This window comes from Pocillopora verrucosa, chromosome 14 (assembly GCF_036669915.1).
Source record: "Pocillopora verrucosa isolate sample1 chromosome 14, ASM3666991v2, whole genome shotgun sequence".
Taxonomy (NCBI): domain Eukaryota; kingdom Metazoa; phylum Cnidaria; class Anthozoa; order Scleractinia; family Pocilloporidae; genus Pocillopora; species Pocillopora verrucosa.
The window spans coordinates 18,118,073-18,132,928 of NC_089325.1; the positions used below are offsets into that span (position 1 = coordinate 18,118,073).

General features: G+C 36.5%; 3 protein-coding genes across 4 annotated transcripts; 2 read left to right on the plus strand and 1 right to left on the minus strand.

Moving 5' to 3' along the window:
• The first annotated feature begins 97 nt into the window (after positions 1 to 97).
• Positions 98 to 10,534, plus strand: LOC131787681 (uncharacterized). Of its 2 annotated transcripts, XM_066161561.1 has the most exons (8): positions 98 to 168; positions 1,202 to 1,458; positions 2,034 to 2,097; positions 7,599 to 7,729; positions 8,779 to 8,897; positions 9,198 to 9,330; positions 9,675 to 9,771; positions 10,361 to 10,532. In XM_066161561.1, the coding sequence occupies exons 1-8, from the start codon at positions 105 to 107 to the stop codon at positions 10,408 to 10,410; spliced, it is 915 nt and encodes a 304-aa protein (XP_066017658.1). In that variant the 5' UTR covers positions 98 to 104; the 3' UTR covers positions 10,411 to 10,532. The 2 variants fall into 2 exon arrangements, with proteins under 2 accessions (XP_066017658.1, XP_066017657.1); XM_066161560.1 differs by lacking the exon at positions 9,675 to 9,771 and having other exon boundaries at positions 10,361 to 10,534.
• LOC131787629 (tigger transposable element-derived protein 6-like) lies at positions 2,114 to 6,598 on the plus strand. Its single transcript, XM_059104714.2, has one exon. It carries the CDS (start codon positions 3,984 to 3,986, stop codon positions 5,868 to 5,870), a length of 1,887 nt encoding a protein of 628 aa, XP_058960697.2. The 5' UTR covers positions 2,114 to 3,983; the 3' UTR covers positions 5,871 to 6,598.
• Positions 10,333 to 14,809, minus strand: LOC131787630 (protein POLR1D). The gene is made up of 4 exons (XM_066161562.1): positions 14,711 to 14,809; positions 13,869 to 13,943; positions 11,847 to 11,941; positions 10,333 to 11,613 (listed from the first exon to the last, which is right to left on the minus strand). The coding sequence occupies exons 1-4, from the start codon at positions 14,749 to 14,751 to the stop codon at positions 11,462 to 11,464; spliced, it is 363 nt and encodes a 120-aa protein (XP_066017659.1). The 5' UTR covers positions 14,752 to 14,809; the 3' UTR covers positions 10,333 to 11,461.
• Between the last annotated feature and the right edge of the window lie 47 nt (positions 14,810 to 14,856).

The following is a 14,856-nucleotide window of genomic DNA, read 5'->3' on the forward strand; positions in this document are numbered from 1 at the left end:
GGAAAGACCATTTAAGTCTGTTTACTTCCATTCTGACACGTGGGATGCGGTTGACTGACCACTTAGAATACTGTGGTTACCAATCCTTCGCAAACAATTGCAAAATGGCCTTTTGGTCTGAAGCTATTCTAAGCCTTGTTCATAAACTGAATAACTTCTCTCGCCCAGGTAGGTCGTTATACAACCGCAAGTTCCATATTTATAGTGCTACACGGGAGCGAATTTATTCGTGCCTTTCTTTTTGAGATTAATCTGTGAAAATCAATTATGAATAAATTTAATTAGGTTTGAACTAAACAGCAAATGCAATTAATTTGGACCACTTGCGTCAACCTTCTCTGTTTCCCATCAGAGGGCAAATCAAAAATAACATGAAGATATGTCACTTTCTGTGGTGCAACAAAAGTGTTAGAAAACTGTGTGGTAAAAAATTGTTCTTTCATTACTTTACTCACAAGTCCAGAGATGAATTAGATCTCTAGAATGGGATAGGACAATTTTTCAGGAAAGGGTTGAAAACTTGAAATTCAGTTTCATGCACTAGAAGAAAAGTGACAACAATATTTTTTAATTGTGGTTGCTGTTTTTCCTGCTGCATTAGTTAATTTATTGTTTGCAACATGCATCTGAGCATGTTTTTAACTACTGACTCCATGCGTCTCTCGGCATGAAAGTTTTCCCTGCTGCTCACATGTGGCTTCATGGCTCAGTTGGTAGTAGCACCCATGTATTGTCTGAGAGACACAGGCTCAAATATGGCATCATGGCTCCGTTGTAGGTAGCTCAGTTGTAGTAGTAGCACCCTACTGCTGCAAGGCATAGGCTCAAATCCTGTGAAAGCCAGGTGTCTTTTAACCCTTTAACCCCCAAGAGTGACCAGCATCCTGTTTCTCCACACAATATCATCCCTACATCAAACAGTAAGGTCATGCAAATAAAGGAAGTGATTACCAACTAAGGAAAGCTTTTGATTGTTCAGTAAATTCTTCTGTCAGCACCCTAGGAACTGTATCAAGAACAATATGGAGAATATGCATATTGTTGCTGCTAGGGTTTGAAGGGTTAAGAGTAACTTCAGGCACCATTTGGTCCTTAACATTACTTTAAACCACAATTTTAGGTACGATACATTTTGATATATTTTAACACAAAAATGTCCTGAATATTCATCATTGATATCTCACTTGTATGTTTTTCATAGGTTCCTGTAAGTCACTTTGCAAACCATTCCTTGTTGACAATGTCCAAGTGGGTTATATTTCACCAAAAGTTGCCAGTTATTTAAAGTCTTATGGTGACATATTTGTGATGGTTCCAGGAACTAGTGGTGAAATTAGTCATGTTACTTTGGCTCCAGAACTTAAGACTTTTACAGAACGAAGTCAAAAGGTTGCTGAGGTTATGAACAGTCTGAGATTAAAAGATGTGTTCAGCACTTTAAGAGGGTGGAGAAATGAGGCAAGTGCAATTTGTTTTAAGCTTTATTTTAGATTCATAGATAGTTAATTTAAGAACACAATGGAGCTTGATAGTGAGTACCATCAAGGTTAAGGTTTTTTTTTTCCTGTCAGTTGAAGCCAAGGACTGAGAAAGAGTCACAAACCAGATAGTTATTACCATCATGTGGTCATTGATTCTGATAGGTTTTTTTTTTTTAAGAATAACTGAGACACTACACATACTCTTATATTGTTGGTGTGTTGAGATGAGAGTATATGAACAAAGCCATATTTTAGATTTAGGTATGTTTCGTGGAAATATTTGACAAAAGCAACAACCATCTAAACACTTCAGGGGCTAGGCAAAGTATTGACAGCTATGCAAATCTTCAACAGCATCTCAGGTTTGCATAACTGTTTTACATTCTTGTAATCACCTTGTGTATGGATGAGGTTTAATATTTAGAAAAAACAAATTAAAGTTCCTTTTTTGTAAATTATGTGTGCTTGAAAACTATGTTTGTAGGTGTTTGTCTCTTAGTAAATCAAAATTACATACAGTAAATATTATTATTAATATTATTTGATATAAAGATGTACCCTGTAATGGCTTCCTTTGATACCAAACCAAGCTTTATGATGGAGAGGTCAGCAACTTGTAAGTATTGAGTCCTGTCTCACATACAAGTTGACTGTTGATAATTCTATAACGTGTATTTGTTGTAATTTTTTTATGAACTGTAATTACTGTTAATATTTTTGTGGTTGGATGTGCATTGTTTAGAAATATTCTTTGGTTCTTTGGAAATTTCCTAGGCAGGAATGTCATAGGGAGTGGAGTCCGTGTTTATTGGTATGGGTGTTTCCAGTGCAGTGAAACCTGTATGGAACAAACCCTATATCATAGCAGACACCCTGTATAAGAGAGACAGTTGCCCAAGTTCCAATGAGAGTTTTCATCCACCTTAAATTAATCAGTAATCGGAAGACACTTCTATCAATAAGACCAGTATTAAGCAGACCAGTATTAAGCGGTTAGTTGTTCAAGTCCTGAAATTTTTTCCCTTTAATGAATTGTGGTGAGATTTGCTTTTATTGAGAGGTTGTGGTCATGACACTTCAAGGACATAAATACTGCCTCAGTTTACATGCTTCCCTTTCATGAATTCAGTGGTTGCTTTAAAAAACTTACTCAACTACATTTCCATTAGCTTAGGAACATGCCCAATTACATAAAATTTGTCACTCAAGTTGTTCAGGTGAGATGTTAATCTTGCAACTGTTGTTACCATTCATCATTAGATAAGAGTACAAATAATTTTGTTTACATGTGAAATTTTGAATCTCACAAAAGCCTGGATATATTATGTCAAATAAACTTGAGAGGACTCGAGGCTACTTTCTAGACAATTAGAATGGGTGATGGTGGCAGCAAATGTTGAATTTTTGTTATACTCTTTGAACAAATCTGACATTGATTTCCCTGGGGAAAAAACCTTGATGACTATACTCAGTAAAACCAGTACTACTTAGGGTATTTTAACAAGTTCAAAGGTATGCTTGAAAGATTTCCTCTCACAACTTCCACATGTTTAAGGAGTTACCTCACTTGAAATTTTCAGTGGTCAGTAATCTTAATTTTTGATTGATGTTTTGCCTTTATCTTGGGAATGGACCTTATTAGGCCTCAACCCTTTAACATTTTGACAAAGCTTGAGAGCAGTGCATTGAACTGAAATGTGTTGATTGATAGCTGTGTTTCTATGAGGATAGTAAGCGTTTGGGAAGATTACTTCTTTTCCTGATATCTAATACTTAAAAAAAAAAGTAAAAAGGACAGCCTACTTTTAAAAAAGGCCAGTATTTATCCTTAATTTTCATTTTTTGCCATTATGCCAAACATTTTAAAGAAAAAACGTTCAAGTGCTTTTTGATGGCACCCTCCAAATACGTAAATAAAATTTGGAAACTACCGTAGTACATCAAGGCTCCTACAATTTTCATCATTTGATCATTGCGGTCCTAGAGTCAGTATATCATGATGTGAGACAAGTCATGCAGCTTACACGACATATATTATGATTTGACCGCTGTTTTGTAACCCTGTGTGTTCGTACATCGGATCGTCCGTCGAGGAATGCTTTTGTCCTTTGATGAAGGTCGCTGATGTGCTCGCCTTGTCGACCTTGTCTTTTGCCGCTTGAACTACTACATCAATTGAATCCTTTACATTGTCTGTTTCTCGCTTGAGCGAAAAGTCATCTTCCGTGACTCCCATTGATATCCTCTGATGAAAGAATTCACTGTAACCAACATTTTGACCTCAGCTGCTCTATCTTACTCGTTCCTGGTTTTCGTACAAGACAGCTACACAAGGGAAACGGAAGCGTTAACTTCATACTGCACCAATTAAATTAAACAATGAAGTTTATGGTTGACCTAATTTAGCCGACGTTTTAGCGTCTCTCAGTTAGAAATTAAAATCGCGATCGATCATAAGGAAAGTCTAATTCAGTTTTTTTTTCTTTGCACATCAATACGGTCATGCCGCTTTGCTGGATTTGTAAAGCAGAGACAAATTATCACTGTTTAAGCTGCCAAGCGTATGTCTGTAACAGGGCAGAATGCTCTGTTTTGGCGCCTGAAGAAACGCTGTACTGGAAGGCTGGCTTTAGTGTAGCCTTTTGTTTGACATGTTCACATAACACCGCCGACGAAAGTGTTGAGGAAGAAATCAACCAAACAGAAGTCTCACTCACAAGAAAAGAAGAAGAAGTAGACGCTAAGTCAAGTACATCTCAAATGAAAAGTCAAGGTGGCACCAAAGAAAAAGTCCAGGAGAAGCGTAAATGCTTGAACTTACAGCAGAGAGTTGAGATGATAGTGTATGCGAAAGATCATCCAAAAGAGGGATACCGTAAAATTGCTGAAAAATTTGGCATTGGGAGAACACAAGCACATAAAATCTTAAAACAAAGAAATGAAATACTAGCATTATATGAAAGAAATTCTCGGCCAAATCAGCAAAAGAGGGTCCGTTCTGCGAGGTACTCAAAAGTCAATGAAGTACTACTGCAATGGTATGTCATCTGCAGAAACTTAAATATTGCTGTTTCAGGAACAATGCTTCAAGAGGAAGCTTTGTTGATTGCAGAAAAATTGGGCATTAGTGGCTTTGCTGCATCTAATGGGTGGCTAGAGTCATTCAAGAAACAGCACAATATTCACAATATGATCAAAGCAGGCGAGAATGGAGACCTTTGTGAGGCGACTATTGAAAGCTGGAATGAACAGGTCAGACAGTTCATCAGAGGATGGAAGCCAGAGGATGTGTGGAATATGGATGAGACAGGGAGCTTTTGGAGAGGATTACCTGAACCCAGCCTAACTGAAAGGGGGAAACGATGTAGTGGTGGAAAGCAAGCCAATGAGAGAACTACATGGGCATTTTTTGTTAATGCTGCTGGAGGAAAGGAAGACCCAATTGTGATTGGTAGATATTTGAAGCCACATTGTTTTAAGAATGTAAATGATTCTAAAAGACCTTATCAATGCTGCTATTTTGCAAACTCAAAAGCATGGATGACAAAAGAAATAATGGCTGATGTCTTGTCCCAACTTAATGAAACCTTGATTCGAAAGAAGAGAACTATCTTACTGTTCTTGGACAGTGCTCCATGCCACTCCCCTACCTTGGCTGAGAAGTTTTCGAACATTGGCATTAATTTCCTGCCTAGTAACACAACATCAAAGACTCAGCCCCTTGAGGCGGGTATAATTGCAAACTGGAAAGTGAAGTACAAAAAGCGGTTGCTTCGCTATGTGTGCTCCAAAGTGAGTCAAGGCGAAAGCACCGGCGAGATCGTCAAGTCCATAGATATCTCTATGGCCATCCAGTGGGGACGACAAGCTTGGGATGAGGTGTCTCCTGAAACAATCCAAAGATGTTTCAAGAAGACAAGGCTCTACCCAGAAGGACTCGTGGAGGAAGATGATCCTTTTGAAGGAGAAGATGAGCTGCAGCAGCTTCAAGAACTAATCAACAGGATCAGCTCTTGTGATGCTGGAGCATTTATCTCTGCAGAGGATCAACTCGAAGTATGCCTTGGTATCATTGAAAGCTCTGATCCAAACTGGAGGAAGTCATTACGTGATCAGCTGCTTAATGAGAAGAAGGAAGAAAGTAGGGAGGTTGCAAATAGCTTAGCAGATGAGAAAGCCCCTAAAATTGATGAAAGGTCTTCTGGGGGGAACAAAGAATGTGACCCTGAGTTGAAACAACCAGCTATTAGGACAATATCAGAGGCAGAGAAAGTGGCAGAGCAACTGACAGACTTTGCCTATTTTAATGGCCACCGGGAACTTTCTTTGGCATTAAGCCAAGTAAACCATTTGATCCATGAAATCAAACTGCAGAAACCAAAAAGCTAACCACTGATTTCAAATTACCTTTCTTGTTAGATAATAGCAAACTTAAACAGAGGTGTTTTTGAGATGTGAATGGCAACTGGCAGAATAATAGGACTACTTCATATACACTTTGATGCCATGGTATCAACCACAGGGTCATCATCCATTTTTTTTTTCAAAGTTATTGTACTTTGGCAGGAAAATCTGTAATTTATCAGAGCTGGAGAAACCATACAAAACCTACTTTTAATCTACCGTACTTAAGTTTATCTTTCACAAAAAGTGTGCAATTGAGTTGTTTATTGCTTGTGAGACTAAGAGTTAAAACAAGTTTCCTAAGAAGAAAACCATTTACTTTAAGTTAGTAACAAATTTTGTTTTGTAGTGCTGGATGTAATATCTAGCTATGAGAAAACAAAAGGCAAGTTGACATGTACATTTGGATGGATTTGATCTTAGTCCTTCTGCCACAGTCTATTTTAAAACAGTATTATGAGGTACAATTTGATGGTGTTTGATTCTACAGTCATTGCATATCTATCCTTTTCAGACTTCATTAATATTGTTGCTTACATAATTGTTGTTGATGTTTGTGTTAAAATTTCTGCCACATGAATTCCATAAATTTTGTGTGAAAGGCATAATGACTTGTAGAGCAAGAAAGTTTTTATCACCATCATTGAGGTGTTGTACTTTACTAATACTATAGTTGTATTGTATTTTGAATAAAATAGTTGATTGTCAATTTTTCCAAGTGAGTTGTGCTGAATGCTTTGCTCCAGAAATTGGCTTTTGGAGGTTATGTGTCCATAAAATTAGTTTCTGACCTAAAAGGAGAATTTCTTTATTAAAATTTTCAGGGTTGCCAAAGATTTTTTCACTGTTTTTGATGTAAAGATTACATCAGATCTTGGCTTTTAAGGCTTTGATAAAAGATTAAATGTATATAATTTTTAAACCACCTTCTGCATAGTCATTCATCATTGCACTTTGTTCAGTGTTGTTGTCTTTTCTATTCCATTCAAAAATTATAGAATAGCGTCAGTGGTTCCTTCATGAATTATTTCCTTATTTGATTGTAGGGGGTTAAAATGTAAGCAGGTTGGGAAGCGAAAGGCATTTTTTACCCAAGAGAATTATTCTGCAACATTTCCTGTTGTTTTGGAAATTTTGCACCTTTTTCTATTTTTCTTTAGTGTAGATTAACAGAATGGTTACCAATTAGCTATGAGATCTGTTGATAGCCTAATGCCTAAGGTTCCAATGTTGCATTTTTTTGCCGTCTCCATCTCTTTCTGGAAGGATATTTCTGTCCTTCCCACTGTTGATACCTTTCCAAAGAGTTTCTGTTTTCTTGCCATTTGAGTTCAGAAGCTTTGCCAAAGTTGTCAATTAAATTGAGAGCAGCTGTTAGGGAATTCTCTGATCAGTCTGATATTAAAGTCATATCCTATGACAAAGATGCCTTTAATATTCTCATTGTCTCTATTTTTTCTCTTATTTTTTGCAAGAACTTTGATCACCATAAAGAAAAGATTAGGAGATAGTGGCAGCCTTGTTTTACCCCTCTTTTGATTCTGTATAAGTTGCTTGCCCAACTGTTGTTCATGATACATCTTTCTATATTATTGTCTGTAGAAACATTTTATCCAATTCACTACTGACTGGAAAGAGTCCCACAAGTCTCTTCCTAATACAAGCGTCATTGCATCTTGTTATTTTGGTATCTTTTGTGGTATTGTATTTCAGGTTTGCTTGGAACTGTGCAGTATGGTGTTCATGTAAATGGATATTTCGTTGATGAAAATGGGAAAATGTTAATGTGGATAGCAAGAAGAAGTTCTACAAAACAAACCTGGCCTAGCAAACTTGATCAGATTGTAAGTGTCTCTAACCAGGGAAAAAAGTACTACTCACAGGATATTTAGTTCTGAGCTATTTCCTATTAGGATAAGTTGAAGTAGTTCAAGCCAAGTCAGCTTAATAATGACAGACCATCAGCAGTTGACTTAACATGCTGGCTTACTCATTATTACATTCTAGATTTATGACATCTAATGGTTTTCTTTTTTTTTAAGTGAATCAATGGAGACATGTGAGGTGTGATAAAGCTGTTTGCTCTTTCAGCAAATAACTCATAATAAACCAGCAGTACGCTGTAGCTTATTATTTTCTAGTGATCATGAGTATTGCCTTTTTTGTCAGCAGAGTTATTGTAACTAGCACTGAATTTTTATCTAAGATTTAATCAGGTCTTGCACTGAAAAATGTTTGTTATAAGAGTGTTAATCACTGAAAGTATAATTTATATAAATCAGCATTTTAGTAATATCTTCTCACCATTATGTAATGGCCTTGTCTCACTGTACTTGTTTGGTCTTGTCACATTCTTGTCTTAAAAGACAATTAATTGACAAATAATCATTGATCATTCATAATGCAATCCACAATCTGGTTTGTTTTTGAAATAAAGCATACAAGGGCATGCTGACAGGACCAAAGAGGTTTAGTGGCAAGCTTCTGGTAAGCTCTCTCACTGATATTTCTTCTCTGTTTTCTTATCACTCTGAAAGATGTTGCTTGATTGCTGATTAATAGTCAAAGTTTTCTCTTAACTGTATGACAAAACATTGATTTTGTTCTGTATTACGGTTACTTTCTCCTGTGAGAGTTTTTACAACAAACTTTTATTGTTTTCTCAGCCAGGTAATAATGTTGATGCCATTTTGATATTTTTTTGTAGTCATCACCTCTGTGCTAAGATACCAAGTTGCAAAATTCACACTGGGAAATCTCAGTGTAATAAGCAAATCTTTATTCTCATTTCAGAATTTGTTCAATTGTTTAGTTTATCAACTAGATTTTGAAATGTTCCTTTACCTTTTAATTAATATTTGTAAGCTTACCTGGTCTTTCTGTGTATGGTTAGGTGGCAGGAGGTATAACCTGTGGTGAAGGAATTCAGGAGACACTGATAAGGGAATGTGCTGAGGAAGCATCGATACCAGAAGAACTTTCAAAAGCAGCTTCCTCAGCTGGTTGTGTCAGGTAAATAAAGTTGTTTTAAAATTCCCTTTTTAGTGATGTATACCATCATGTGTTGAGTGTAATTTCCAGTAGAATGAGTAGGGAATGAAAACTTTCCATAATTTGAGTGAATGTCAACAATCATGATGTCACACCATCAAAACACTTCTGAATCAGTCTTTTTTACTTAAATGTTCTTTCTTAACATTTCTTTATTTTGTCTTTGTTGATCATTTAGACAAAGGAGAAAAGATATTTACTGAGTAACTGAAAGATATTGTCAGTAGGTTGTGATAGTTTAATTTAATTTTTTTTTACCAGCTACTTCTTTGAAGATGAGAGAGGATTGTTTCCTGAAGTCCAGTTTGTTTGTGATTTGAAACTCCCTCGTGACTTTCAACCAATCAACAGTGATGGGGAAGTTAGTGAATTTTATTGCTGGCCTATGGAAAAGGTACCTGCAGCCTGTATTTATTAGTTTAGTTTACTTCTTCCTTAACGTGGTGGGTATTGCATCAGGGAAGTTACTCTTAATGTGTCATAAAGGAAGTTAAGTCAACAAGTGTTAGTTTTAGGTATATTCTGACCAATTTTATTTCTTGCATTCAATTACAAAGTTCTTTGTTAAACTGCTAGGGAATTTTGTGAATAAATAAAAAGAACTAGAGGCTTCAATGGTATGTTTTCCCTGGAATGTTTAAATAGTCATAGAAGTGTGAAGAGAATTTTGAACAGAATATTCCTCAAGTTTACATTGTTTTGTCCTTTTGAGTAAAAAGTTTGATTTTTCTTTTACAGGTGAAGGAAAAAATAGCAACAGATGAATTTAAGCCTAACTGCGCTCTTGTAGTTCTTGACTTTATGGTCCGTCATGGCTTTGTTACACCAGACTGTGGTCAGCTTATATTCACAATGATTATTGAATAAATTGTCAGTTTGTGTTTCTTAGTTATTTGATTTTCAAGTGAAAGATTGAGGCTAACCTCAATAAACAGGTCATTTGAATTCATGAAATGTCTACAAAGTTTACAATAAACAGATGTCTAAGGGTTAAAAGGGTTATTGAGTTTCAGTTTGAATATCTCAAAAAGAAAAACAAAAAAAAGAGGAAAGTTTGCAAGTCTTTCATCATCTATTTGAATTTCGTTTCTCTTCTTTAACTCTCTCATTCCTTTTTCACCCATCCTCATTTCTTTGTCCTCTGTATCCAGACTTTGTTTTCAGCTTCCAGACAAAAAATGACCCATTTTCTGTATCACAACACCTGATCATTTGAGAGTGGCTCTTTTATCTCCTCCTGTCAATACTTTGCTTGGTTTCTTACGTGATTCCATGCACTGTTGCTCTTTTTTTGGCATAATCTCAGACAAGCAGTATGTTTAAAATTATTTGAAGTGAATTTTGTTTGGTTTAAATAAGTTTTAAAATGTTATATCATGGTAAATAATGCACCAAGTCATTATTATCTTGTTTTATTATTGCAGAACCTCATTTTGTTGACTTTGTTGTTGGATCTCACAGCAGTCTTCTCTAACAGGCAAAAAATGAAGGAACATGTAAAAGGGAACCATATTTGTAATGAAGGCACCCCCAAGTGTACATACACAAGGAAAATAGGAGAAATGGCAGGGAAAGTAACACTGGAGTCTTTTTCCTAATAATAACAATCCATTGACAATCTCAGTGTATACTTGACTGTATTTTATGAAAGAAAGTTGACTTCAGTCCTCACTCTTCAGTACAGTGATTTCAAAAGTGTGCCACAAGAGCTCTTTTGTACTGAGTTTGCAACAAGCAATCAGTTTAGCCAGAGGTGATCATGTTTTGGTGTTCAATAAAGGAATTGTAACTCTAAGAACAAATTTCCATAGTTGCTTTTGTCTCATAACAAAGTTATTAAATATAAGTATATATTAAATATAAGTACAAGAAGTAGCCACTTCTTGTACAGGACCATGAGGTCCTCAATCCTTCCCAGCCCATAAGGCACCTAGAATGTCTTGGTCAGTGCTATACTCAAAAGCCAGTTACTATTACCCTTAACAATGACTCTTTTGAATGTAACTGGGGTTTACTTGAGATATTTTATTTAATGGTTTAATTTAATGATAATAGTAACTCAGAATAACCATTAGTTATAATACTTGAGAGTAATTTTAATTTTCTGTAAGGCTCAACCTTCCAAGAAGGTAAAAAAAAATATTTGAGTAACAATAAATGTACTAATTTGTCTCTACTTCAAGACAATAACCAGGTAACACAAATTCAATGAAATAACTGTATACAAAGAGCCAAAATTTCTCTGTGTAGAAAAATAGTTCACTTTTTCTGTACTTCTATAGTGGTAACGTAAAATAATCAAATTAAGTGATCTGTTCTTCCTTGAGCATGGCACTTATAAAAAACAGTAGCTTTTTGGTACCAATTTGAAGCAGTTGGCGGGCTTGAAGGTGGATGCTTTATTTTACATAGAGCATTTATTCTTCCTTGCAACCTAACAAATGATCACAGAGTGAAAAGCTAAGCATGAAAGATGGATGCACTCATTTGTGACACAACACCAAGGCATGCACATTTTCATTTTCTCACAAGTTGGGACGTTTTTGCTTTAATTTGTCCTTGTGGGGTTTATGTCCATCTTTACTGGATTTTTTCTCATCCTTGCTTGGCCTTTTTTTGTATCTTTCCTTCTGTACTAGCTTCAGACTTTTTTCCTTTTTTTTGGTTTTATAGGTTTCTATTCATAAAAAGAAAATAGAGATGTATATTATTAAAACAGAAACTACACTAAGAATAGCATTTAGCATCTACTGCAACTTTAAACAAGTGCACAGACTTGGTGCCAACAGTTTTGAGGAATGAACTGTTCTCATTAAGGTGTTGCAAAGTTGAAAATTTGTGGCACATTTTTGACAAGCTAACTTTCTAGTGATGTATGTTGTACCACACTTAGGTATTACAAATCTATACCTGTTTTTCTGGATTTCTTTTTCTTTGGTTCCAGTGTACTTGCTAATACATTGTGTAGAAACCTCTTGTTGGTTACTGGAAGAGGGCATCTCTGCCTTACAGACACATGAAAAAAGTAAACTTGATTTATTAAAGCATGATCACTCATTGAAAATGAAGTCAAGAATGGGGTACCGGGAACAATATTTTAACAAAATTCACCTAGTATCTCTGTAGAAGTATTGAATTAACTTAAAATCAATCTTTTTTTTTGGTTCGTCTCACAGTGTAGTCACTTGGATGTTTTGACTGCTTACTGCTAGTCTTCATCATTTGTATCATGGTGATCTAATGCCATTGGTGGATTTTGATCCCCATTGTTATGGTTAGTTCTGGTTTTCCAAGAGGTCTGACTCCAAGTTGTTTCCTTGGTGGTTTGCTGTTGTACTGGTGTCTCATTGTGTTTCTTGATAGTTGGTATCCACACTTCAGGGATTTCAATTCTGTTATCCCTGTTGATGTTATCAGGGTGAATTCTTATGTGAAGTCTTAGCTTCCTTGACTCTTCTGGTGTACCAGTGTGAGTCCTAATCAATAAAGTGGGTGGTGGCTGGTCTTGTTGGCATGCTTAGAAACAGCAGAGGTCTGGGCATGGGCTAAATGTATATCCCTCTTGTCCTCTCTTGCATAGGTCTTCCTGTTTCACCAATGTAGATTTGCCGCATTCACAGGGAATCCTGTAAACCATGCTGTCCTGTCTAGCTGGATTGACAGTGTCCTTTGGTCATACTAGATGCCTTTTAAGTGTTGTGTTGAACTCGAAGACAGTGTGGATTTGTAATTGTTGTAGGTAACAGCGAAGAGGCTCTGATTTACCTTTTACATAGGGCAAAACTGCTGTGGACTTGGACTGCCTCATAGACTCTCTACTTGGGGAGGAGTTTCTTGTTTTTGTAACCTTCTGTACAAAGGAGGAGGGATAACTGTTTGAAACAAGTACTGATGACAAATGTTTCTTTTCCTCAAAGTTGACTGATGGTTTTGTCACAAGACATTTCACCCAGTCATACAAACACTTAATAATACTGTGCTTTACTGATTGAGGGTACTGATCAGTGTGAGTTGGTTTTCAGTAGACACGAGTGGTCAGGCATCTGTCTGGTTCCCTCATAACTGACATGTCGAGAAAGGTGATCTTGTTGTCTTTCTCAGTTTCCATGGTGAATTGAATGGTAGGTTACTGACTTCTGAGATGCTGTAAGAAACAGTCAACATAACTGTGATCCAGGATGGTGAAGGTGTCATCAACGTAGTGCTTCCAGATCTTGGGTTTCTGTGTTGTGGATTCTACCACTTGTTCTTCAAATACCTCCATGCAGAGGTTTGTAATAGCTGCAGAAACTGGGCTCCCCATGCCTGCACCCTGTAGCTGGTGTTAGTTAGAACTGTTAAACTGGAAGTATGTCGATCTCATTGCGAAGTCTAAGAGGTCCGCAATCTGAGCAGGTGTTGTGTGGTCTGTGAGGTTTGGATCACTCTCTCACTTTTGTCGTGCGGCTTCTATGGCACACTTGACTACAACACCCTTGACCCCATTGCATGATGAAGACTAGTGGTAAACAGTTGAAGTGTCACAATCTATATCCCAGGTGACTACATTGTGAGATAAATGATTAAACAGTTTTTTATTACCTACCACCCCTAACCTCTTTTATTAATTTTTTTTCCTTTCAAACAATCAAAGAGTTTATAATTCTCAATAGATCTAAGAATTTGTATTTCTTTGATCACCCAGGTAAATATTTGTCATTCAGCTTTTAACAGTGTCTGAACAGACTTAAATGACTTTTAATCAAGAGCATTTGTTCAATCTGTGTTCTTTTCATACACATTACTGAGATGAAGTTGATCCAAATGTTCCGATTTGCTGCTGGCCTGAAGATCACTGATTCACTCAATCTTTGGATTCTGCAAATAATTGATCTGCAAGGCTATGATAAGATAACTTGAGATAAAAAAGTGTTTGATGACTAGACAACTTACCATCCCACAGGTCCTACTTCTTCTGCTCTTGATTTGGCTCTTTTTGCTTCCAGCAAAAGTTCTTGTTGGGCAAGCCTATGTACAAAAAATTATTTGATCAACTTAGGTTATAAAAATTAATTAACCCATTTATCATCTTGCCAGCTTTCAGATGTTTTGATATGACCAGTGTGAAGTGAAAACAGGGATATAGAACAGTTTTGTCTCCATGAGTGGTTTTTGGTTTTTCATGCCACCTCTTACACATATTTTTTTTGGATTTATAAACACATCCATGCATTGATTAGGATTGAATTCCCCATCAAGACATGACAACAGTCCTCTAGCTCCCTCCCCCCACCCCCTGCTGAACCCACTTATTGTCTTACATCTCATGAACACCTGCACACCCAGAAGGAACCCCAGTGCTCACGCACTCACAGTAATGCAGGTATGCTGTGCTAAAAAAAAAACCTTCCCAGTTCTTGAGGAATCTTGGTGCAAGCCACGCTAGTAATGTGGTATAATCAACATGGACTAATCTTTAATGCAAAGATGTACTTCCTCTTATGCTGATAAACTGACGTGTTTGCTTATCAAGCAAGTGACATGTTCAATTTTCTCTTGAAAAATGCCAGAATTTAAACGCATGGTGGGTATTTGTTGTCGTAGTCGGATCTCCTGTTGACATTGTAAAGCTAGTTTTCTGTTGTGATCTGCCAATCAATGAAGTGGTTCTTTTTATGTGATAAAACCTATATCTTTTTCCTTTCACTACAGAGTGAGAACAAGCTAATGTTAAAATTCGATAAAATGTGATTCACAGAGGTAAACGAAACTAGCTACATAAGTGTTAACCTTACCTTTCTAACTCCTCGTTATCCATATAGCTACACTGTATCATCACGGTTATTTATAAGTCAATGTGCATAAGGAGTACACTACATGCTCCAGACATACAATATCATCTTTGCTGGTGGGCTCCAGGCTCCTGCCATCGGAATCTAGT

Excerpts from the sequence above, each read along its gene's own strand:
- LOC131787629 (XM_059104714.2), top strand. The coding sequence starts at position 3,984 with ATGCCGCTTTGCTGGATTTGTAAAGCAGAGACAAATTATCACTGTTTA.
- LOC131787681 (XM_066161560.1), top strand. The coding sequence starts at position 105 with ATGGCCTTTTGGTCTGAAGCTATTCTAAGCCTTGTTCATAAACTGAAT. Across the intron at positions 8,898-9,197 it reads TCCTCAGCTGGTTGTGTCAG|CTACTTCTTTGAAGATGAGA; the intron begins GTAAATAAAGTT and ends TTTTTTTACCAG. Across the intron at positions 9,331-10,360 it reads ATTGCTGGCCTATGGAAAAG|AACCTCATTTTGTTGACTTT; the intron begins GTACCTGCAGCC and ends TTATTATTGCAG.
- LOC131787630 (XM_066161562.1), bottom strand. The coding sequence starts at position 14,751 with ATGATACAGTGTAGCTATATGGATAACGAGGAGTTAGAAAG. Across the intron at positions 13,944-14,710 it reads GATAACGAGGAGTTAGAAAG|GCTTGCCCAACAAGAACTTT; the intron begins GTAAGGTTAACA and ends TTTTGTACATAG. Across the intron at positions 11,614-11,846 it reads AAAGAAATCCAGAAAAACAG|AAACCTATAAAACCAAAAAA; the intron begins GTATAGATTTGT and ends TTTTATGAATAG.